Here is a 25,558-nt window from a genome sequence, read left to right on the forward strand (position 1 = left end):
AACACGTACATATCACTGCAGTTACTAAAAGAAATGAACACTAGAGGCAGTAAAACAGCTAACACGTTTTTCGAATGAGCCTGAGCTGGGAGAATCCCATTAAGCATTCCAGGTTTGCTGTGCTTGTTTGTAAGTGCAATCAATATGGCTATAAAATATTATTAGTATTATTGCTAAATAAAAATACAAAAAAATGAAATAAGAAATATAACTATTGTAATATTTTTTACGCACTGTTGGCGTCTCAATGAAAATTATTTGACGGCCCTTTATGGGAAACTACCTCACACCATATTAGATCACACCACACGATTTTTCATCGCTCTTAGCTTCTGTTATGATAGGAAGTACAAGCAAGGTGTGATTAAAATGCATATGTAGTTTAGATTTTAGATTTAAAAATGTAATTTTATGTTTAACAACAAATACTGTTCTCTGTTAAATGAACACTTCAACTGGTTTTCAAGACACAATTTTGCAAAACTGAAAAGCTTGATTTATAAGAACATAACAGTAACTTAAGTAAATGTGTTTTTCTATGTATCATATTTGATTTCATCAATTAGTTGTTGAAGCCCTCTATGCAATAGGCATATGCATGTGTCAAAAAATAAAATAAAATAAAAATACACACCTCTATCGATCTGTGCCAACTCTTGGTTTTCGCCTTCTGAGTCTTCACTCTCCCCCCCTTCCTCACTGCCATGGTAGGAAATCTGTTTCAAAAGCAAAGCAAAGGTCAGATAAACCTGAATCGCCATGATACAAACAAGTAAACCCAGACAGTCACGTCCCACAGCTCACACAAACAAATGGAAAGGGTTATTCATGCATCTGTATTGGCATACAAGTATTGCTTATCATTTGCTATCACAACAAGACCAGTGACTAACACTTGGGCAACTTCTTAGGAAACATTCTATACCAAAGGGAGGGATAAACTTATGCTGTAAGTGCTGAATGTTTCTTGCAAACAAACCAACCTAAACAAAGGGATTATCCATTTACTAAGAAACTCTAATGAAAATGTGCATGACGATCACCCATGCAAAAGTTGCCTTCATTATGCAAGGGTGTTATGGGTGGTTGCCAGACGTTGCTATGTGGTTCCTAAGGTATTCAGAGTTGTTTTTAGCAAGTTGTGCAGCGGTTGCTTGCATGTCGCAAGTGGCCCCAGTGATAAAAGCCCAAATCTCCATGAGAATTTGTTCACTAGATGTGTAAGTCTATAGGACTTCTGGCCCATTTTGTCATCTGCCTGCTGAACATCTTAAGACTGATTGTTTAAAAAATTAAGTCAATAATCTGCAAGATTCATGTCACACACGGCATAAATAATGTGTGATGTGTTTAATATCCATGAGTATGAGTATGATTAATAAGTATGAGCAATATTTACACTAACGATTCACAGATTTACACCTTAACTGAGATAAGAGAAGGTGTGATCAGATTAGAATATGTGGTAAAGCAGAAAAGATGTGCTCACTTGCCAAATGAAACCTATTTCAATTTAACTTCAGTGTATGCATTTCCTTGTTTCCTTGTTTAAGTAAAGATCCGAAAGTGTGAAAAGAAGAAACAGATCATGAGGTTAAGAGAAGTAAAAACAAGAGGCACACCCAATATACCACAACACCAATTGCTGTGAAACGTTAGCTATGTCCCAAGTGTGTTGGTTCATTTAGACAAGATTATTTTAAGAGCAAACCGGTTTCGAAGTCTATCATAGAACGAAAGTATGGAACAGGGATAAAACCCAACAGATTGCACCAGTAAGGAGTTAAGTAACACAGTGCATGGTAATTACCTTGTCCAAGCCCAGCTAACCAGCTGCCATCTGTTCTCAAGTACACACACACACACACACAGCCCACTTCTCTTCTCATCTCTTTCGCCTTTCACTAAGCAAACAGTGAGAGAAACTGAATGACTCAAATGTGTCACTCTTTCTCACAGGCTCTAGGATCTCACGGCAGCTCAGGGCCCCCAGAAGAGCCATTTCCACTCGCTGAAATCCAGTCTGTCTCCAATCTCAAAGCCACCACAAATTACCATTCCTCTCCACCAGAACCCCTGCCAGACAGGGTCTCCGGCTGTACAAAGACAGGCGATTTTCTGTTAATATTCGAATGTATTTGGAAACTTCTGCCTATTACACGTTTCATTCTGGGGTGTTACACAAGATTCAGGGGTAATAATCATACTTAAAGGTGCAGTAAGCTATTTATGAGAAACACTGTTTAAAGTGGATCGGACAGAGCACCATAACAGACTTGTAGCCAATCAGCAGTAGGGGGTCGTGTCCTCTCATGATGGAAGAGAGAGTGAGATTTGAAGAAAGACTGTAGAAAGAGAGATGGCTGAGAGACATTACAAAAGAGAAAAGATCAGAGGAACCAAGATATGCTGTTGTAATGTTAGCTCTAGTAACAGCACAGCATGTTGGGGGCGGAGCAATGAAAGGAGGGGCGTGTTTGTTTGGGATGATTTTAAATATCAACAATGTTTCTCAGAAATCACTTACTGCATCTTTAAAGGGGTAATCCATTGATGGCAAGATGGGCTTTTATAAAAATGTGGTTATGCAGTAGAAATGTAAAAAAGATTAAACTAGAGAAAAAAATGGGCTGTTGGGTTCCATTTTGCAAAAAACACCCATAATGCACTTTTGATTTTGACACCACCCTCTTGTCGATCCGACTGTAGTTTAATCTGTAGTTTTTTAACTAAAAGACCTGGAGCAGTCAAAAGTCTATCGTGTGATGCAAAATGATGCAGTTGGTGTCATCCGAAAATTTTTGCTGACAAATAAACAGGAAAATATGGAGCAGGTAACACAAAGAAAGAGTGCTTATTGTTAATTTACCGGCATTGTAACAATACAAACAAAGCTGGTTGAAAATTTGGCGAACATATCCTTTACACACTGGAGCTCAATGTGCACTAATATTTCTATTCGACATAAAAACTGAGAACTAGCTGAGAATATAAAACTGTCCTAACTAGGAAACAAGTTTCCAGCAAAACACAATTTGAATCCCCTTCAAAAATGTATACTTGGTTAGGACTACAACTTCGAGGGCCTATGATTGATAAAAGAGATGGAAACAAGGTATGCCATTCCCTCAAACAAGTTTAAACTACCCCTGAGGTGCGTATTGTCAAGACTATTTATATATGGCTCTACAATGATAGCAGGAAACTGCCCAAATCCCAAAGCCAAATGATGAATGAAAAACAATTAAGTGAAGGATCATAATATATCTGTATTGTGACAACAAAAGAGGAATCACTGGAAAGAAAATGCCAACCGGAAATGCTTATAAACATTGTGTATAGCATTAGCAAACCTTTTTTTTTATTTGAATGTAATTAAGTACAAATGCATACATTTATATTAGGTATGACCTACATTAAACCTGTAAATATTGAAAAATAAACCTTGACATTGTGCTCTTGAGTCACTCTGACAGCGTTTACTTTGTGATATTGATCGACTGATGGTACAGTAAAAGTGTTATTTAATGGCTTGGTTATGTAAATCTGTTTTACCATGCCAATAAAGCATGGTTCCTATGACTAGGAACTAAAAGTTATAGCGTGTGCCTTTACTGTACACACCAGCCCTCTTTGTGTCATAGCTCTCTCAAGTAGGCAGAGGGTGAAACAATGCCAGCGCTTCAAGCCCTGAACAACATGCTGGCAAGTGACCTTGACTTAATGGTGACAGCCAATCAATAGACCCTCAGTGTCATTATACATCCAGCCTCGTTCGAACTCACTTCAGCGTTGAGAGAAAACACCACTGATGCTAAGTTGACTTCTGCATGGTTCTTTGCCAGCACTGAAAAGCTCTGCAGACACAAAAGCTGCTGAAAAAAGGAGTAGTACACAACAGGAAAAACAGGCTCTGTGTACACTGATGGGCCAAAACAATATGACTGGTCACAGGTGAAGTGAAAATCTCCTAACAAGGACACATTTTAAGCTCTGTGTAGATTAGTCAATCAGTTCTCATAATCAACATGTTGGATGCAGGAGAAATGGGCAGGAATAAAGATCTGAGTGACTTTGACAAGGGCCAAATTGTTGTGGCGAGGCAACTGGATCAGAGTATCTCTGAAACGGGTGTTGAGCGCCCAAGGCTCATTGACGCACAAGGACAACAAAGGCTGTCTAGTCTGAGCCAACAGAACGTCTACTGTGGCACAAGTCACACAAAATTTGAATGATGGTTATGGAAGGAATGTGCACTCTGCTGCGTATGGAGACCAATCAGAGTGCCTAATGACCCCTGTCCACCGTCAAAACCACCTACAATGGGCACACAAGCGTCAGAACTGGAGAAGTCAAAGGTCGTCTGATCACACAATTCCTATTTTCTTTTACATCACGTGGACAGCCGTGAATGTGTGCACCGTTTTCCTGTGAAAGTGATGCATTGTGGAACGACAACAAGCCTGTGGAGGGAGTGTGAAGCTCTGGACAATGTTCTTCTGGGAAACCCTGGGTCCGGCCATTCATGTGGACGTAAATTTGACACGTGCCAACTACTACCTAAACACTGTTGCAGACCAGGTACAGCGATGACAATGGTGTTCACAGGTTGTAGTGTCCTCTTTCAGCAGGATAATCACCCTGTCATAATGCACACATTATTCAAGAATGGTTTAAGGAAAATAACGAAGAGTTCGAGGTGTTGCTCTCTGGCCTCCAAACTCCCCAGATCTCAATCTAATTGAGCATCTGTCGGATGTGCGGGACCAACAAGTTCGGTCCACAGCGGCTCAAACTCACAACCTACAGGACTTAAAGGATCTGCAGCTAACGTCTTGGTGCCAGATCCCACAGGAAACCTTCAGGAGTCTTGTATAGTCTGCGCCTTGGCGGGTCGGCGCCGTTTTGGCAGCAAGCGAAGGACCAATAGGGAGGTGGTCATAAAGTTTGGGCCAATTGCTGTATATGTTAATGCCGGTCTGTTCAACTCTTATGTTCATTGTTGGCATAGAGATAATGTATTGTATGGTAAAAGACGATTGACTTATTATTTGGCTAGTACTGGAACCCTACGCACAAACACACATACTGCTGAGTGACTGGACTAAATTCGGCAGCACAGCATGAGGCCTGTTACCCAGGAAACCATCCCCAGATGGGATGACAACATCTTCACATGAGATTATTCCAGGCATGTGTTTAAGTGAAGATATGTTGACAGAGCTATTCTCAAAATCATCAGCATCACGGTCAAATTACCCATCAAGCTATTCACTATGGTTTTGGACCGAAATGAAAGCACAGCCTGTTTTTTCCTCAAATAATTGTTTAGGCAGTATCTTCCCTTTCACTTAGTAAAAAGTGGTTCAAAGCAGTGCTCACATACCACTGTCTTTGAAGATAGCCATCAACATTTTTCTCATACTATGACTATGGCTTTGAAAACCTTTAAATGCAATTCACAGTATGCCTTTCAATTTCAGTTACAAAAGAAGTAGGTTTCAATGAAACGCTCTCAGATTAAAGCATTACAGACCTTTAATTTAAAAACAAGAGAAACTGTGTCTCTTAAAATAAAAGGGTAATACCATGGCACAGTGATAGTGTTACATGGTAATACGACATATTGTTATTGACTTTTACCGTGCTAGGCAAGAAAGATGCACCAACAAATGTACTGTACTTGCAGTACTTAACCCAAGAAAGTACTGGTAATATAAGGTAACTACATGGGTTAAGGTTATGTTTAGGGGTAGGTTCAGGGTTAGTACCTAGTTATAACCCAGATATTGTAATTGCTATAAGTAATACATAGTATGTACACGCGGAACAACACTGTAAAATAAAGTGCTACCAACATCTCTTTCACCAAGTTATAATAACTTGGTGCAAATACAGATTTCAACTGATGTGGGGTCACATATTTCCTCATTTCAAAGATGTTTTTTATTGAAAGTGACTAACAAATGTGAGTAAAACAAGCGCCTGTGTGTATATTAACTACAGTATTTTAATATCCTCTAAGATATTATAGCTGTATTATATCCAGATGTATGGATGTAAAGCGAGCTGAAAGTATAAATTTGAATAGGAAAGAATACAGCCATTTTCTATCATGGTTACTATTCAACTTTGTCACAGCATGACTGAATTGCATAACTTAAATTCAACAGGCAGCACATTCATTCAGAAACTGATTATTCATCTGAATAACTGACATACAAATTTAGTCGGGCAGGTGAGCGACAGGAATGTGGATGTGCTTCAGTGTTTCTCTTTGTAACTGTACACGATAAGAGCGCCACAGCGCAGGGCCGCAGTTTTGCTTGAGGTCAGTTAGCATGTGTTTGTAGCAGTTCTTTCTGTTGAAACCTAATCATAGGGTTAAATCAAACCAACATAGACAGCACTGACTGCATGACTGTCTGCAGGGGAGCTGTTCTCATGCAGGTGTGAATCACACGGTTGATGGTTTATCGCCCAGCCCATTCCCTCTGTATTTGCATGTCTTAAGCAGTGGACCTGAACTGATTTGCTTACACATGGATTACACCTTTCCTTCATCTTGGGGAATACATCATTTTCACCAATATGAAGTGCAATTCGGGATTCTCGGGAAAGGACAAACCGTTACAAATAAGCATCATGGCAGTGATGGTATCAGATGGTCATACCATGGTATTTAATGATATACTTCAAAGAATACCATAATATTACTATGGTTCCATGTCCAAAAAAACAAACTACTTTTTGTTAGTGATTATCAACTTTATTATTAATAATAAGTATGTAAAAAATGACAAAAACAACCCTTTGAAGAAATATTAGCATCATTTATGTAATGAATTTAGGGTGGAAACTTCCCATTAGGAATATTTTCCCTGGCTTCAGGCCCGTTCACACCAACACTCTTAAAAAAAAAGGGTTCCTCGAGGTTCTATATAGAACCCTGGGGTTCAGTACTTGGCCAATAGAACCTTTTACCAAAAAAATGGTTATATGTAGAACCCTTGCATAGCAAAGAACCTTTTTTTATTAAAATGGTTCTATAATTCATGTTTTATGACTGAAGTGTAAACTAAAGATTACACAACACATTCACAAAGCTTTTTGAGTCAAGACCCATGAGAATGACTGCTGTAGTCAAAAACAAGAGTAAACAAATATTAATATGAGCTGTACATTAGCATGAAACTTATATTTCCTAATATATTATAGTTTAACTTTTTGACAAATCATTTTGTGAAGAAAAAAATAAACTAACCAGGAGTTTTCTTTATTTTGTATACCATATTGTGATGGTTTTAATCTATCGACGGGAACATTAAAAACAAATAATCGTAAAAATGCTCCCTGGTGGCGTACAAGCGTTGCGTTCTGGATTGTTTATATTTTCTTATTTAATAATAACTCGTTTAATAATAAAGAACCCTTAAATGGTTCTATTTAGAACCATCTAACTTGGATTCAAAGAACCATTTGGGGTTCTTTTTATGGAACCCTTTTAAATGGTTCTATATAGAACCATTTTGGAGTTCCATATATGAAGCGGGTGATAGAACCATTTCTTTTAAGAGTGAAGGACTAGATGTCAGGGTTCTGTCACTTCTGTCTAGTGTATTTCTTGGTTCTGTGACAGAGCTCTGTCCTGTTTTGTCATGTCTGTGTGGGCGCTCTCTTGTCTGTATGCCTTGTTACATGTGCGGGGCGTGGTGTTTGGATCCCGGCACATCTGTCTAGTTTGGTTTCGGTTCTGTGTCGGGATTCGGACATTCATGCTCCTCTGTGTGTTTGTCCTCTGTTGAGCTTTCGCTCATTCTCGTTCTGTCTTGTCGTGTTCGAGTTCGCTCGGACCGTACGCTCTCCTGTCTGCATCTGTTGTTGTGTTCATGCGGTTCATGGTTTCATTGGCCGCGTGCTTTCATGTCATGTTTTGTCTTGTACTTGTCTTGTGTTTTTCACAAGCTGTGTGCTTTCATGTTGTCATGTTTTGTGTGAACACGTGGCATATGAGTGTTCTCATTGGCTGGTGTTCATGTCTCGTTTTGTGTGAGCACATGGCGTGTGATTTGTTTTACTGGCCATGAGCTTGTGTTTTTTGTCATGTTTGGTGTGAGCACATGGCTTGTCATGCGTTTCCTTGTGCCATGTGCTCTCCTGTCGATTGTCTAGCCCCGCCCACCTTGTTACCTGATTATTGATTAATTTGCCCCACCTGTCCTCCCTCGTTACCTGCTTTGTTTGCTCTCCCTATTTATTCTCCCTGTGTTTGCAGTCCTGTGCTGGTTCGCTGTCATATGTATGTCGTATGGTTACCCTTGTGTGTTCATCAAGTCAAGTCTCCCCCTCGGGGTAGTTTTGTTTGTATTTTGTTTTATTTTTGAGTCCTCGCCTCATCTCCTCAACCCCAAACCGTGACACTACAACTATAATGATAACCACAAAGATATAGTTTTTAAAATCATTCTGAATATAAAAGAACAGCAGAGTCCACACCACAACTAAAACGATAACCGCACAGAGAAACAATATCGCTGGAATCAATTTCAGAGTTATTTTTTTTCCAGCTGATGAACGATGAAATCATTGACAGCCAATCAGAATCCATCCTGCTTTCAGAGCTCGAGCATTTAAAACGGCAGGTGACGGACCCGCAGCCAGAGCGATATTTTGTGCGCTAGTGTGGACGCTAACGCTAGTTCTCATTATAGTTATCTTTAGTTATTGTTCTTGGTGTGAACAGGCCTTTTGAATTCAGTAATCTCTTAATGTAAGGAAGTCTAGGATTTAAAATGGTAAGTATAATATAAAAGTGTTGTTGGTATCCATTCAACCGATCCCAGACATTTCCTTACGACATAAAAAAGCACAACCCATTTGCATTATTAACATATGCAACATAACAGCATTTGCATGCGGGTTTGATGCTGACTTCAATGCACTGCTCTTGCAGGTAGAGCTGTTTGCATAGCTTATGGTTCACTCTCTGTGTCCTCCAGCCTTGTTTGAGCTCGTAAATTATAGGGTTGTCAATGTGTTTGTATATGTAACATAATCAGCTGCCCTGTAGCCTCAGGTCTACAGTGCCATCCTGCAAAGCACTGTGGGAACGAGAGAGACGGGGAGGTGTCACTGCTGTCACGGCCTGCTGGATTAGCATTGGCTGAATGTGTGGGGTAGATTAGGGTCAGTGATGACTGTCATGGATTACAGGCTTTGGAGAGGGTGTGTGTGAATATGATATCAGCTCAGAAAGCTGTTGGCACACAAGTGAGTTGTTAGTGTGATAATGCTCAAAGTTTAATCATGTGACAGTCTAAACGTCTTTATGAGGGCAGCATATGTCCTAAAACAGACGAAACGCACACATTAGCGCAGTAACATGTCACAGCGCTCTGAACTCTATCCATCATGTGTCCTGTAACACGTCAATAGGTCCTGATTTTGCAGTGGCCTGTAATGATCGGTTACTGATGACCTTTATTACTAGGGGTGTCACGATTCTCCAAATCCTCGATTCGATTACATTTTCAGGTCACGGTTCGATTCAATTCTCGATTTGTACATTTATTTTTTTAAAGCACAGGTTGCTATGCCATTTTTAGACTAGACTTTCATGCAATATAATATCTGACCTTTGTTCGCAATGTACCACACTACGTTGTTAAATTGTATTAACAACATAATGTAACTTATATCTTCAGTCAATTGGAAACTTAAGCAAAATAATCTGCCATCTAGTTTCTCTTTCTTCACAGATGACGACATTCAAGTTCACAACAAAACTAAAACAATAAAACATACTTTTTAGCGCTAAATATATACACTGTATTACATTGTATCATTATATTTTTAACTTAACCTGTTAGCGATGTCTTCATTATTTAACGAATGTTTTAATAAATCTGTCATGAAAACAAGTTATTACGTCAAGTCGTCAAAAGTAAATGCTTTGAAGAATGTCGGTAACCAAACATTTGATGGGCTCCATTGACCCATAGTCTATATTTTATTCCATGCTATGGAAGTTAAAGGGGTCCGTCAACTGTTTGGTTACCCATATTCTTCAAAATATCTTCTTTTGTGGTCAGCAGAAGAAAGAAATGCATAAAGGTTTGGAAGCAAATCATTTTAAAATCTTCATTTTTGGGTGAACTTTTAGGTAATCCCTTTCAGTCACAAAACAATGCACTGCGGCATCAAAGTTGGTTCCCTTATGAATAAGACAAATTGACAAACTGGAAACCCTACAGAGATGTAAAAGTGTTCTGTCAAGTGCGTCATTTGGGACAGGGCCCAGATCTCTCATTATGCGGCAGAAGAGTTAAAACCATGAAAATCTCCTAATGTTGATGGCTAAATCAATGGATTAATAGAGTCCTAAACCACTTTCCCTCAGAGAGAGTCCCTTCTCAGAGTGTAATGGTGTCTGTGATGTCAGTATGCTGTGTAGTGGGCGGTAGGTGAGAGTTGCATGCTGGGCGTCAACACGTGTGTCACAGCCACGAGTTCTGGCTACGCCATCTGCTCAACAGTTTAGGATGGTGGTTAGTCCTGTAATCATGGCCAGTCTCGGTGTCTGTCTGCGTGTGTGTGCTGCAGATCATGTGTGTTCCACAGATAGCGAAGGACTATGTGTGGCCACTGGAACATGCCACCCTGCTCCTTCCATACACTTACACGCATGCAAACACAACAGTCTCGTGAATCAATCGAAACATTTCAGATGGAAATAAAATTGAAAAACTAAAAATGTACTTCTATGATTTCACATACTACACCAGAGACCAGATTACATTTGTTTTTAAATTAAAAAGTTTTAAAATTTTACATAACTTCATACATAAATTAATACAATGTCATGACCTTAAAAAGAGGAAAGGGAATTGTAAAAAAAAAAAACACATCTCTTTAACTTTCACATATGGGTTGTGGGAAATATAAGCAAACATGCGGACGTTTAAAAATCTACTGAAAATAATATAGCTCACTATCAATGCACCTTTGACCTTTTTTTAATGTATTAAGTCTTGAAATCCACTATTTATAATATTGCATATTATTTAATATTAATATTACATAAAAGAGAATCAGCTACTGAATATTTTTGAGTAAATGTTTTTAGAGCGGAAAAATGCCACCATTGTGTTCAGTGCCATATGAAACATTTCTGCTCGTCCTCAATTGATTTACAAGCTTTTAAAGAGATAGTCCACCTATAAAATGAAAATCAATAATTCACCCACCCTCATGTCATTCCAAACCTGTATAACTTTAGTATATATTTTGAAGAATTCTGAGTACCACGGACTAATGTATGGACAAAAAAAAAAAAAAAACTTCTATATTCAACAGAAGAACACCTTTTTTAAGAGTAAATGACAGAATTTTCATTTCATTCATCTTTAACAGATATCTTCTGGTAAGATTCTCAAACACAACCCTTCTCAAACAAAGCAGGTTTGTACGTGCTGTGTGTGCTTTCAGCTCTAACACTTAGTGCGGGTTTCACAGGTCTCAGCATTCACTGATGATATTTATGACCAAGCACAGCTGAATGCAGACCAACTTGCTAACAATGTCCAGCAGAAAGTGCCTAATCACTACCAGCCACAACCCTGCGAGTTTCACATTTACAAAACTGCAGATCTATCAGTGTTAAAAAAAGAAGTTGTTGCAATTAGAAAAATAACAGAAGGAAACAATGAGACGATTATACTAATCACTTGACAAATATATCTGATAATGCTTTTCTAATTACAATGACACGCGTGCTTAAAAGCAGTCCTACAGTGAGCTGCCAATTACGTCAAAGGCCTATAAAATCTAACGCAGCCCAAATAGCCAAAGTACATTTGTGTTTCTGTCTTTAGCTAACCTCTTGGCTTATTCTTGATATTGCCAAATGCTTTTTTTCTTTCTCTCATGCTGACTAAAAACATTACGAGTATCCAACTTTCTGTAGACTGGCTGCGCCTGCTAGATTAAGTGCTTGGCCAACAACATGTAAATGACATCGGGCTAGAATTTCCAGTATTTTCCCTCCTGGCTTATAGAAACACAAACATTTCACAAACTGTTGATGGTTTGGCGGTAGGATTTAGGTGAGTGTGTGAATCCAGCCAACTGCCCTTACATAAGTTTCATGGCATTTTACATTAAACCTGCACAACTGACACTAGCGTGTAAACATAAAACAAAGTTCTTAATGAATCCGATGCGCTTTTCAACAGAGTCGTGCAAGACTAGCAAAGGCAGGTTTGTAACATGGAGCAGTCTGCTAACCATGGGAGTGTTTAGGCTAAGTCCTCCGCGGTCAATTTAAGATCACACGAAGAAAAAGAAAAACAGCCACACACTCACAGCTGTGTTTTTCAATTCCTACACCAGTGCACAAGAACAAACCCATCAAAAGTGGGATCAAGTAAAAGGCAACGACACACTATTAAACTCAAACACAGGAAAGACACACAATAAACAGGGTTTCAAGACTCAAACAAACATACCGTGTGTGTGTGTGTTCATGCATAAAGGAGACTCCTGGATGACTCTATCTTCAGGATTAGCATAGGTTCATTGTTGTTTATGTACCCAAACTTACATTTAAATACTAGTATTTCTGTATTTTTCATCTAATAAAGCCCTTCCACGTGACTTGTGTCAAAATTCCTCAATGTGCTAAAGTCTATCACTCTATGGAGGTCAAAAGTTGCAACACAAAGCTCAACGTTCAATATTAAAGGCATGGTGTGACATTTAGTGGATAGTTATTATATACATTGCATGTCATATGCAAAATATTACATAGTAAAATTGTCCTTTTTTGGCTCTATCTGCAACGCTTTTCATGTGGAGGTCAAAGCTGTGCTTGATACTCGTGTGGAGAGGTGCATTTAAGCCCTGATGCTCATCGTGTGAAAGGGCATCATGTGTAATTTTTCTTCTGGCTTGTGTCTGCAGAAAAACTCCCACGAGGAACTTCTGGTCTACTAAATCTACTCAAACATGACACACTCGGACACTTACACACACACACAGCTTCTGTCAGCAACCCAGCAGTCTCAAAGACGTTTCTGGCAGAAGGCCGCACTCCAACCACCGTAATTGTATTTATTAGTGTAAGCCATAGGGTCAAGCTGAGATCAGGACATGTGTCCACTGGTACAGGAATAACAGTCTTTGGCAATGAGTAGTCACCGACGTGATTATCGTACTTTGAACATCTCTGGATCTTGGTGTTTCTTGGTGTTAATTTGTAATTTTGTAGTTAAGTCATTTATTTCAACCCTTGATCTTTAAGTAGATCTCAAAGGTGATCAAAATGTAGCTTTACAATACCGTCGTCCAGCTACGAATCCCAGTTTAGCACATATACAAACGCCATACAAACTTAAAATCAACATGAAACGGAAGTCACTTTTGGGAGTTGGGATGTAGGGATGTGTCCGAAGCTGAATATCTCATTCGGAAAGGTACGGAAAATGAATAACGCATTCTACGGTGCCCAATAAGGGACATGGTTAGGCTTGCTGTGGTTTTCGATTACATCAGATTTCACTTCTCACGTGACGAGAGTAAGGAGCGATAACTGACAGGACGATTTGGTGCGCAACAGATCCTGACTGTCATTGACAAATATCTTATCTATGATGTGCAGTCAGTACCGCCGCTCCCTAAACAGTGTTCACGAATTCAAAAGCAATTTTAATTCCACGCATATTAACAGCTGCTCCCCGATGCCCGCAAATTATATACAATATAATTACCCAACTATATAATTGCAAGAGAACACAAAAGCATTGAAATCCTCCGATCTCATATACAGTACATCTCATTTCTATCACTATGTCCCTTTTAGGCCACCGTAGAATGTGTAATTTCCTTTCCGAATAAGGTATTCGGCTTCAGGCACAACCATAGTTGGAAGGGACTTTGTTGTATCCATTAGGAACGGATTGGATCTTAAAAGGTGGCAATTAAATACCAGTGTCAATTAAGACTACATCCATAGTCATCTGAATAAACTTAAGTTTTGGCCTTCTGTCAACACTGATATGCCATTTTTGTCCATTGAAATGTTTTTTTGAAGATGCTCTCCCAAGTGGATAAATGTGAAAACGCTGTGAGAATTGAGGTACTTGAAAACTATGATGCATGTTTAGTCGTGTGTTACATTATTGTACCTATATATATATATATATATATATATGTATATATATATGTGGTTGTGCTGGAATTGTTGTGTCTGCTATTCACGTTCATAGACTTATTAAAGAAACATTTTCCTTGGTACAATCTTCATATAACAGTCCTAAAATATGGACAATTGCATTTTAGACCCTGAATGGCGATTTTGAGTGTGACCTGGACGCACCAGTGAGTGGTGGGATATTTTGCTAAGAAAATGATCGTGCCAGAACAAAGCATGGTGTGAGTAATTTATTATGTCTGATCTCTAAATATTATCTCAGTGAGCTTTTATTCTGTTTTAAAAAGGGACTGAAGAGTTTTCATCAGTTTCAGTAGGGGCTTTCGCACTGGAGGAACGTTTTCATAGTTCCTATAACTATTGTAAATGTAATGTAAATGTATTGGCGGAAGTTCCGGCTTTTTGGCGTGTTCACACCTCAGGAACTGGGAACGATTTTAATTACAGGAACACCTTTTGAAGGGACAACAGAGTACTTCAGAGTAGGGTCTAACCCAACACAACATGAACTACCAGTGTAAGTGTACATTGATTGGCTGAACGCATGCCATATGAAACACAGACACTCGCCATTTTTAACAAGCTGGCTTAACTCACAGTTTACATGAACTAACTCCACGAACATGGACCGACTCAGAAGTCCAAGCGCTTCTCAACTTCTACGTTACTGAGTTGTTGACATTGTTGAATGCGGCTGTCGGACGTCACTTCAGAGTTCCTACTGACGGTATGCAACCAGGAAAACGGCCCCGGGGGATCATTTAGTTCTCGGGGGACCGCCCTGGTGACTAGTTCCTATAACTGAGTTCCTGCAACTACCTGGTGTGAAAGTCCCTAATGTTGTGGACAAACAACTTCTGGAAAGGCTAGTGTGGACAGAGACCGTTGTTTCGAAATGAAAACGCCAGTTTCAGATATATCCAGATTAAAGTGGACGTAGCCTAATGAGCATTAGTCCCCTTCTAAAAACACTGACACACACGCTTTTAAAGAGGTTTTTGACTGAGATGTGGAGGTTGAAGTCAAGTTCACCATGGTCATATCTCATCCTATCCCAATGGTAACTCTTCTTTTTCTAATCTGTCCTTATTATTGGCTAAATCTTTATTACATTAACATTACTAAGCATGTCAACTATTGGCAAGGCTGCATTACCTACTACAGTAAACTATAACTATGCCTAAACAGCTTTGTCAGCTGGTTAGCAGCATTAACAAATAGACCAAACCCACATGACCTAGTAGACATCAGCCAAAAAGAAAATCCTTTCAGAGGCACAGCAAGTTATTTTTTCTTTGGAATCTTGATAATGAATCTTGCACAATAAGACCAGAATCATGTATTAAAGGGATAGTTCGTGCATTTACTCAGAAATGAAGTCACACAGGTTTGGAACGACATACAGTGCATTCCATGTGTGCTAGGCTGTGTGTACTACTTTATATTTACCCCATCTTCTTCTTTCTTCCTCATAACCAAGACAAGCTGGTCACAGTGGCCTCTCCAATTTCATTCATTACTCATCAGTTTTAAAGTAGCTTTCCATTCTGCTATTGCCACAGACAGTGCCTCCCTTTGAGGAGATAACAACTCACCAGGAAGGAGCTCAAACATGTGGCTGAAGGGCACACCTCTCATGACCAATAATGAAACTGGAACAAGCAGTTGGTCAGATCAATCAACTATGGCCCTGTTTCCATCTGGTATTAAGATGAGTTTTGGTCAATCAGATCACAAGTGGACGACGCTAAACACAGGTTTAAACGGGGCCTAAAATCTTTTGAGCTTTGTTGACTTTCGACCACTTCCAGAGGTAGTCAAAAACGCATTCGACCGGATTGCTTTCGTAGTGTAAACGCTCCTGTGGTCGAATGTGTTCAAACAGCCACAAAAGACATCTACTCGCCATCTACTGACCTAATGCGTAAACATTATGGGAAGCGCACTAGCCAGACAGGATTTAAACAAAAAGTGTAGTTTTTAAGAAGAAAAACGTAGCACGATGTTTCCTCACCATTCCTGATTTATAACACGCATTCACAGCGTTTAACTATCAGAGCGGAAGCGAAAGCTGCTGCTCTCCGTATGTTTATTTCATCCATTAGATTGAAAGATCTGAAAAAGCCCATGCATAGACCCTCCCCTCAAAGAAATCAGGACAGAAGTGGTTGAAAGTGGACAAAAGAGACGTATTAAAACACCAGGTGTAAACGGGAATGTGTCTCCCTGGTCTATACTTGTGATCCAATCGACCATAACGCATCTTAAAACTAGGTCTAAATTGGGCCTAAAAGTCTAATAAGGAAAATGTGAAAACTGCCATGAGGACTCAGGCTACATCTTTGTGGAACATCAAACCATGCGCTCAAACAAGAAGCATTCATGCCAATGCCTTCGAGAACAGTTGGTGTGGTGCATTTATGAACAATTGGTAACTTTATAACAATGCAGCATCAGCAGAGAGCCAGCATTGGGTTCAGTATGTCAAGTATTTATGGACTCCAGAAAGGTGTTGCATTACTTTAAGACTGTTCTTCAAGATGGCGTAAGCCAGATGCCATCAAGATTTCTTCTGCTAAAACTTTTAACCCATAACTTCATCTGGTTCTTTGGTTTATTTCTTCAAATAATGTTTTTTTTTTTTTTTTCATAGCCTCTGAGGGCATCTTTTCATTTTGTTTGTGAAGTTTCAGTTTCAAGTGTGTGTGTGTGTGTGTGAGATCGCTTGAGTAAATATGCACAAGAGTCTGAACGAGTGGGTAAATTATAAAACTAGTCTTAGTAACAAATCCACATTGAGCTTAAACATTTTGTAGTACACAGGAACATGATCAATAGGAAGCTTCCGTATTTAAGTGGAATAAAGGAGCAGTAATAAGACAAAGTGCTTTACTGTAACACTTTGCATTACAGTGTTTATTATTCAGTGCTTATTTATGTACAGTAACACTGTATTGTTAAGTGTGGTCAGTTATCTGAAATCTACTATTTTGGCATAAGAATGTAGGCTAAGTTACATAGCTTCGTGCATCTTGGTCTATAAGGGCACTTTGTATTATTGGTAACAGACAACTTAAATTGTTTTATTTAATGTAGTTATTTACTGACTTACCTTTAGTTGAAACGGATGGATCTCATTTAGAGAGTGTCTTCTGAGTTTTTTAGTGAGGGTCTTCAGCATTCTGCCCTTCTTTGATTGTTCTCAGCTTTAAGATCACTTCTTCAAATTACAGATTCCTATCGGATTCATAACTGGATTGATCAGCTCAGCTCTAAGAACAGTCAATGCGTGTATTCAGAGATGTTCAGCTCCATGCAAACAAACTCATGCTGAAACACAAATAAACAACGATCATGAGTTCCCAGAGGCAGAACAACAGCAGATCTCCGTGCAGGAGGGACCCGGTCTGGTTTTAAAATTAAGTCTCATAACTTGGTCTAAACATCCATCACTCTGATGAAGGTAAATTCTTTAAATCGAACTATTTAAGTCCTGTATGGTGTTGAATTGATCAGCGACAGTGACACTCGTCATCAAAAACGCTTTTAAAATCCAGATGGGTAAAAACAATGTTAATCTTACTCCAAACGGCAGATGGACGATGAAGCTAATGTGTGTGTAATTTAAAAAAAAAAGTCTCTATAGAATCTCAATCGCACTCATACACGCACACACTCACACATACACATACACACACACACGTATGCGCACTACACATGCAACTCGCGCTAGCTCATGCTCGTCGCGCTCTCTCATTGGTTGCTTAAACCGATGATGTCATTGCGTTCTAAAAGGAGGCGGGACAGCAACATCTTAAAGGGAAAGGAAGAGCTTTCAGGGTCTGGGTCAAGTGAGATGCGTTTCTTTATTCACAAGAAGTCTCAAATCTATCTATCTATCTATCTATCTATCTATCTATCTATCTATCTATCTATCTATCTGTCTGTCTGTCTGTCTGTCTGTCTGTCTGTCTGTCTGTCTGTCTGTCTGTCTGTCTGTCTGTACATCTATCCATCCATCCATCCATGTCTATCTATCTATCTATCTATCTATCTATCTATCTATCTATCTATCTATCTATCTATCTATCTATCTATCTATCTATCTATCTATCTATCTATCTATCTATCTATCTATCTATCTATCTGTCTGTCTGTCTGTCTGTCTGTCTGTCTGTCTATATCTATCTATCTATCTATCTATCTATCTATCTATCTATCTATCTATCTATCTATCCATCCATGTCTATCTATCTATCTATCTATCTATCTATCTATCTATCTATATATATATATATATATATATATCTGTCTGTCTGTCTGTCTATCCATCCATCCATCCATCCATCCATGTCTATCTATCTATCTATCTATCTATCTATCTATCTATCTATCTATCTATCTATCTATCTATCTATCTATCTATCTATCTATCTATCTATCTATCTATCTCTCTGTCTGTCTGTCTGTACATCTATCTATCCATCCATCCATCCATGTCTATCTATCTATCTATCTATCTATCTATCTATCTATCTATCTATCTATCTATCTATCTATCTATCTATCTATCTATCTATCTATCTATCTGTCTGTCTGTCTGTCTGTCTGTCTGTCTGTCTGTCTGTCTATATCTATCTATGTGTGTCTATCTATCTATCTATCTATCTATCTATCTATCTATCTATCTGTCTATCTATCCATCCATGTCTATCTATCTATCCATCCATGTCTATCTATCTATCTATCTATCTATCTATCTATCTATCTATCTATCTGTCTTATCTATCTATCTATCTATCTATCTATCTATCTATCTATCTATCTATCTATCTATATATCTGTCTGTCTGTCTGTCTGTCTATCCATCCATCCATCCATCCATCCATGTCTGTCTATCTATCTATCTATCTATCTATCTATCTATCTATCTATCTATCTATCTATCTATCTATCTATCTATCTATCTATCTATCTATCTATCTATCTATCTATCTAATTAGCAGGAATTGGACACACACACACACACACACACACACACACACACACACACACACACACACACACACACACACACACACACACACACACACACACACACACACACACACACACACACACGTTGTGTTTTCATGTTTTATGGGCACTTTCAATAAACGTAGTGATTGGGTTTCCATGTTGTACCCCTACACTAACCCCTAACCCTACCCATCACACAAAACTTACTGCATTTTTACATTTTCAAAAAACACCACTTAGTCTGATTTATAAACTGTTTTCCTCACGGGGACCAAAACATTTTCCCACAAGGACAAGAACATTTTCATTTGCTTTTATGTTTTTTATGTATTTATTTTCCCCAAAAAGCTTTGTAATAAAAATAAATAATTAAACAGTAGTAACTGTAAATGACTGCTTGTTATAACCTATTTCTTGCATTGTCCCTACATTTCCCTCTTCTCTGTGTGGAACTGACACATAATGAGAATTGAAACCTTATAACATGGCTAAATAAATAAATAAATAAATAAATACCAAACCAATGGGGGGAAAAAGTACATAAGAGGCAATACAAATTATTATTAAGAACATAATGTCTTATTTTAACAGAATGCGGTTTCTTGCCGTGTGGTTTTCAAGAAGATTTAACATCTCATTACAGCAGACCTGCACTTCTTAAAGGGTTAGTTCACCCAAAAATGAAAATTCTGTCAGTAATTACTCTCCCTCATGTTGTTCAACCCTGTAAGACTTCCATTCATCTTCAGAACACAAAATAAGATCTTTTTGATGAAATCTGAGAGCTGGTTCACTCCAAATATATGTCCAAATAACTTGATTCAATCGTCTCCAAATAACTTGAATCAGTCGTGTCCAAATAACTTAATTAAATTACATGGAACCACTGTCTATGACTGAATCATGTTCAACCAAAGAGCCTTTTTTTTTTAGTGTAGGCTGCTAGGTAATCGACATCTGCCATCCCAGAAAAGTTAGTAAAGACATCGTTAAAATAGTCCAAGTGACTACAGTGGCTCAACCTTAAGTTTATCAAGCGACGAGAATACTTTTTGTGCGCAAAACCCCCCAAAAATAACGACTTTATTCAACTATTCATTTTCTTCTGTGTGTTCCTCTGAGTAAGTTCACGTAGTGTAACAGCGCAGCGCTTCTGGGTTGTACGTCAGAACGGAGGCTCACTATTGGTCGACGCTGGTCATGTGTGTGATGCTGGCCAATAGTGAGCCTATGTTCTGACGTACAACCCAGAAGCGCTGCGCTGTTACACTACGTGAACTCACTCGGAGGCCCACACAGAAGAAAATGAATAGTTGAATAAAGTCGTTATTTTTGTTTGTTTTTTGCGCACAAAAAGTATTCTCGTCTCTTGATAAACTTAAGGTTGAGCCACTGTAATCACTTGGACTATTTTAAACATTGTCTTTACTAACTTTTCTGGACTGGCAGATTAAATTACTTAGAAGCCTATGGAGGAGTGAGACAGCTCTCAGATTTCATCAAAAATATCTTAATTTGTGTTCCGAAGATGAACGAAAGTCTTACAGGGTTGGAACAACATGAGGGTGAGTGATTACTGACAGAATTTTCGTTTTTGGGTGAACTAACCCTTTAATAAATATACATGGAGTGTATACACAATATGACCACTAGAGGACACTGTCTTTTTAGAAATGAATGTGTTGCCTGTGGCTTTTTGTCATGCAAGTCAATAAGACTGTGCGTGAATACTAAGCTTAATAGAGAACAGATGAAGCTGATTGAGGCCAATGAATTATCTCTGTTTGACAGCAGATGTGTATTGAAATGCATGTTTTGAGTTAGGATAGCCATGCTATGTTTTGCATTTGACTTGTTTAGACTTGGAATTTGGAAATTGGAATTTGTCCCATAGGCTACTAATATTAGAAACATTTTCAGAGGTAGGAGAATGATGGACGATTTGACAAGGATCTGTCCAGTGAGAACAGGACACCTCGCACGAACGGCACTCTTTCTGTTTACAGAAACATGGTGTGTTAACATTTCTCCAACAGTAAACACACTTTCAGTGTAATTAAAATGTCAGTAAAGAAAGAATTTAATTAAGATGATCTGAATTCCGCAGTTGGTCAATAGGAGGCGATGTATGACCGACCACTGATGAAGAGCTCAAGCAAGAATAACAGGAAGTGTGTGTGTGTGTGTGTGTGTGTGTGTGTGTTTAACCTACATGGTGAGGAACAAAATGTCCCCACAAATATAGTAAAATGTGAAAGTGTTGACATTGTGGGCCCATTTTGTCAGCTTATAAATCATGCAAGTAGTCTAGTCTAATGCTTTTTGAAAATGTAAAAATGCAGAAAGTTTTCTGTGATGGTGGGTGGGTTTAGTATAGGGGGAGAAAATATACAGTTTGTACAGTATAAAAATCATTACGTTTATTGAAAGTCCCCATAAAACATGAAAACACAACATGTGTGTGTGTGTGTGTGTGTGTGTGTGTGTGTGTGTGTGTGTGTGTGTGTGTGTGTGTGTGTGTGTGTGTGTGTGTGTGTGTGTGATCAGCAGGAAAATAATGATCAGTAATGCAAACAGAATTCAATTCTGCTGTAAATCAGCTCTAAAAAGACAATTATGTCATTAAACAGCTGACTTCAGTTCAGTGTTGATTCAGTTCAGTTCAGTGTGTAAAGTTTCAACTGAGTTATAAAGCAGTTCTGCAGAAAACAGTGATGTCATCATCCAGCTTAGTTCAGTTCTTCAATAGTGTCAGTGCAGTCAAATCAATAATAGTGCTGAATATTAAGTGTTCATATATGGCAACAAAAGGTGCAGTTGATGTAAGTTAATGTTTTATAAAACATGTATACCTATATATATACCTATAGGTATAATGAATAATACAGCATGTCAATGTTAATCTGTACTTCACATTACTAACATTTCAAGTACATTTGAGTCATGAATGAACATGATTTAACAAATGTACACACATACTGTATGTGCGTGTGGATTGAAGGAGAAAAAATAAATAAATCCAACATGTGACGAGAACATTTCACTTTTAGCCTGCTTATTAGTCATCATGCCCAATAAATGGCAACAACATCAAACAAATCTGTTGCATCCACGTCAGTGCTTTTTTTTCTTCGGGCTCCCTTTGTGCCAAACAGAACTAAAAACAAACTGATGACATGTGGAGCGTTGTGACCTTCACACCCGTGTTGCAGTACACAAACGCTCTCAGCCTACTTGTCCTGAACGACTCTGACTTTCCAGGTGCGCGCAGCCCACACCACCCACCGCTCTCTGGACCAGTTCAACCAGTTCCTCCCCGAAGACTCTCACCCACTGACCCACTGGCGGAAAGCGTGGGCGCCGTGCGTCCCAAAGTCCGCTTTTAGAACGCCAGATGGCTATTTTCTTCCCCAAGCACTCTAAAAAAGAACAGACTTACATAAAACTAGCGCTGCTAGGAATGCTGGTCCTGGAGAGATCTGTAGAGAACAAAGGTATCAAACATGACCTTCAATCTGTGCTTCTTTTCAAAATAACACAAGCGAATGTGTGAATATGAAACAGAGATGAGTCACTTTAAAAAAGATATTGTGGGCCAATGTTCTTGATGATGTGCGAATAAAATAAAATAAAAAAATCGAATGAAGAGCCACGCTGTCATGTGGACCTACTGGCATGTGATTCAAAGACAGCAAAACATTGGGTCACTTTTTCCATTTTGACACCAAAGTCAAATGTCAGTGATATTTATAACACAAATCATGACTTGCACATGCAGATGTGATATAAGTAGTTCCATGACTTTTGTTATGACATTGCTGGTGAGAGGAAATCATCATATCCTCTTGGAGAACGTGTGGGTGTGCATATCAGCATATCTGCTTGTTCGAAGGATAAAAATAAAGCAAGTCAGCTTTAGTGGTTAAAAATGACGTGCAGGTTTGGTGTCTAAGTGCATATCATAAAATAGAGTCCTGTTTTGCAAACTGTTGGATAAATGGAGATATGACATTAAATTGACCTTCTGCTAAAATGATTCAGATCCAAACTGTGGATTCCAACATGTTCCAATGAACTCAGAGCAACAAAAAACAGGTTTGTACATCTGTTAAAGATAATGCACTCTGTTATTTAACCAATGTCAAGAATAGATTGTTTATCTAGTAGATTAGCGAACCTGATTTCATCAAGTACAACATGTTCCTGGAACAACATTTCAATCAACCAATCAGATTTGAGGGATAAGTTTACAGTTTAGGCTTACAATCAGGGTTAGGTGCTTTTACATTAGTGTTCATCACCTATCAGCTCTGATTTTTGGGATAACTTATGGGTAAGTTTAGGGGTAGGGATAGTGGTTCTGGGTATAGTTTCTTATATATTGTGTTTCCTTTGGTTCCTTGCTGTGTTTAGTGCCTGTTCCCATTGCTAGTTTCTTTCTATGGTTACTCATTGGTTAATTAATTTTGTTCTCCTGTGTCTTGTTTGGTTTTTCATTTAGCTATGTATTTTAAGCCCTCAGTTTGGTTCTTCCCGAAGCTTTCCAAAACTTCTGAATCAATTGAACCAATTGTTATGCAAAACGATTCACTGTTTCGAAGCACACAAAACGCCACACGCTGGTCAGAACAGTGTGAATGAAACGAAAACTCAGCTCAAACATGCATGTGTAATATTTTAGATGCAATAAAAATCATCTAATACCATTAAATATGAAATGTCTTTATAATATGTGTTATTTTATTAAATTGTAGTTTTGACTCTCTGATTGGTGGACTCTCTGTACAGCATCATGGGTAATGTAGTTTTTCACCACAAATTCAGCTGTTATACAATTATTTATGACGTCTTTTAACAGAAGCAAATACTATCTATTAAAAACCTTGTACCTCACGTTAAGGCTGTCTTGAAAGGTTTATAAGTTAATGTTAAAAATCAACTTCCCTATGGAGAAAATGGATGGATTTTTACTTCTGCAACCTGACCGTTGCACTCTATTGTTTTGTACCATCAGTCTTAATGAAGTATGAAATGAAGAGTACTGAACTCTTCAGAGCACTGCATGCATATGATTCGAACATCTTCAAATCATTCTCTGTGGGAAGTGATGCTTTCACAAAGTCAGACCCTACGAGACCTGGAGAGCGGAAGCAATACAATCAGAAGTGTTCCAGTGACTAATCCACGGCTGGGTTAATAAACGCTCGCATGTGTTTGGGGTGCTACTTCCTGCGTAACCTTGGCATCAGTTGCTAGGTGATGGATGGAGTGGAGACAGAAGGTGTCAAATTGTACCTCAGAACAACGGATTTAGCAAATGGTTTCTATTTTCTAAAATTTTTACAATTTTGTCCTAGATGACAATTTTGTTCTTCTTAAACCGTTTAGTTTATACTTGTAGACATACTATATATATAGACAATATTGAGTTTGCCATCAGCTAGAAAATGATGAAAAGAACAACGGATATGCAGTGATTAGAATCTGACTCAACTTGAGCTGTGCACTTTATTACCAGTTTTCCACCAAGCAGCTTTTCCAGAAGAATCTCCGTTTCCAGCAGTAAGTGTCCTGATCTTGTTTTGCCCTCCCAGTTTCTTTCATTCATTCATCTTTTCTCTCTTCCTCCTCTTTCTCCTCGTGGCAGATGTCAGCGGCCTCGGTGGGAACAGGAGGCAGTCCATCCCACTCTCGCTTGCGTCACGGAAAGGAGAGAGGCTTCCGAAAGTGGAAGACAGATGGGAGAGGGATCCATTGATGAGAAGTAAATCCACAGACTGCGAGTGAGGCGTTTGGCACTCTTGTGCTAATGCATTAGTGAGCGGTAATGAGAGAGTTGTGTGCATAAGATGCAGACGAGTAATGCGAGAAGAACATTTATTTTTCTATTTTGTGGGTATTTCTTATAGAGTATAATTTAATTGTAACTTAATACAATTAAAGGTAGGGTTGTGCAATTTCAGAGAGGCTAGCAATAGCGAGCTAGCTTTGAAAGCATGAGATGCCACCCTCCCTTCAGAGCGTCTCCAAAGCCACGCCTCCTCCAAAACACATGACCACTCGTCTGCAAAGAGACACGAGAGACAGCGTTACATTACCTCATGTCTCAAAGCACATAACTTTATAATAATGAATGTAAACAACTTACAGTGCTCTAGTTGCACCACCTGACGGCTGCAGTTTTATTTCGGCTTTGATAGTGTTGACATAGAAACATAAATCTGAGGACGTGAACAGCTCCGGGTAGAACCTCACAGGTTGCCATCTCATAATTACGGTTATGACACGGCATGAACGCAGCATAAGCTCGTTGTTTTGGTTCAGGAGGAA

General features: G+C 38.7%; 1 protein-coding gene across 2 annotated transcripts in view; it reads right to left on the bottom strand.

Moving 5' to 3' along the window:
* LOC311280375 (uncharacterized protein) overlaps positions 1 to 17,962 on the bottom strand; it is a 33,397-nt gene extending 15,435 nt beyond the window's left edge. The window contains exons 1-3 of one of the 2 annotated variants that reach the window (XM_084392486.1): positions 17,793 to 17,962; positions 17,322 to 17,539; positions 635 to 716 (exon numbers count right to left, since the gene is read on the bottom strand). In XM_084392486.1, the coding sequence (XP_084248612.1) occupies positions 635 to 716; positions 17,322 to 17,390 (151 nt within the window). In that variant the 5' untranslated portion in view covers positions 17,391 to 17,539; positions 17,793 to 17,962. Of the gene's footprint in view, positions 1 to 634; positions 717 to 17,321 lie in introns of both variants that reach the window. The other variant, XM_084392485.1, reaches the window with a different exon arrangement.
* Between the last annotated feature and the right edge of the window lie 7,596 nt (positions 17,963 to 25,558).

This window comes from Rutilus rutilus, assembly GCF_951802725.1.
Source record: "Rutilus rutilus genome assembly, chromosome: 21".
In the NCBI taxonomy this organism is placed as follows: Eukaryota; Metazoa; Chordata; class Actinopteri; order Cypriniformes; family Leuciscidae; genus Rutilus; species Rutilus rutilus.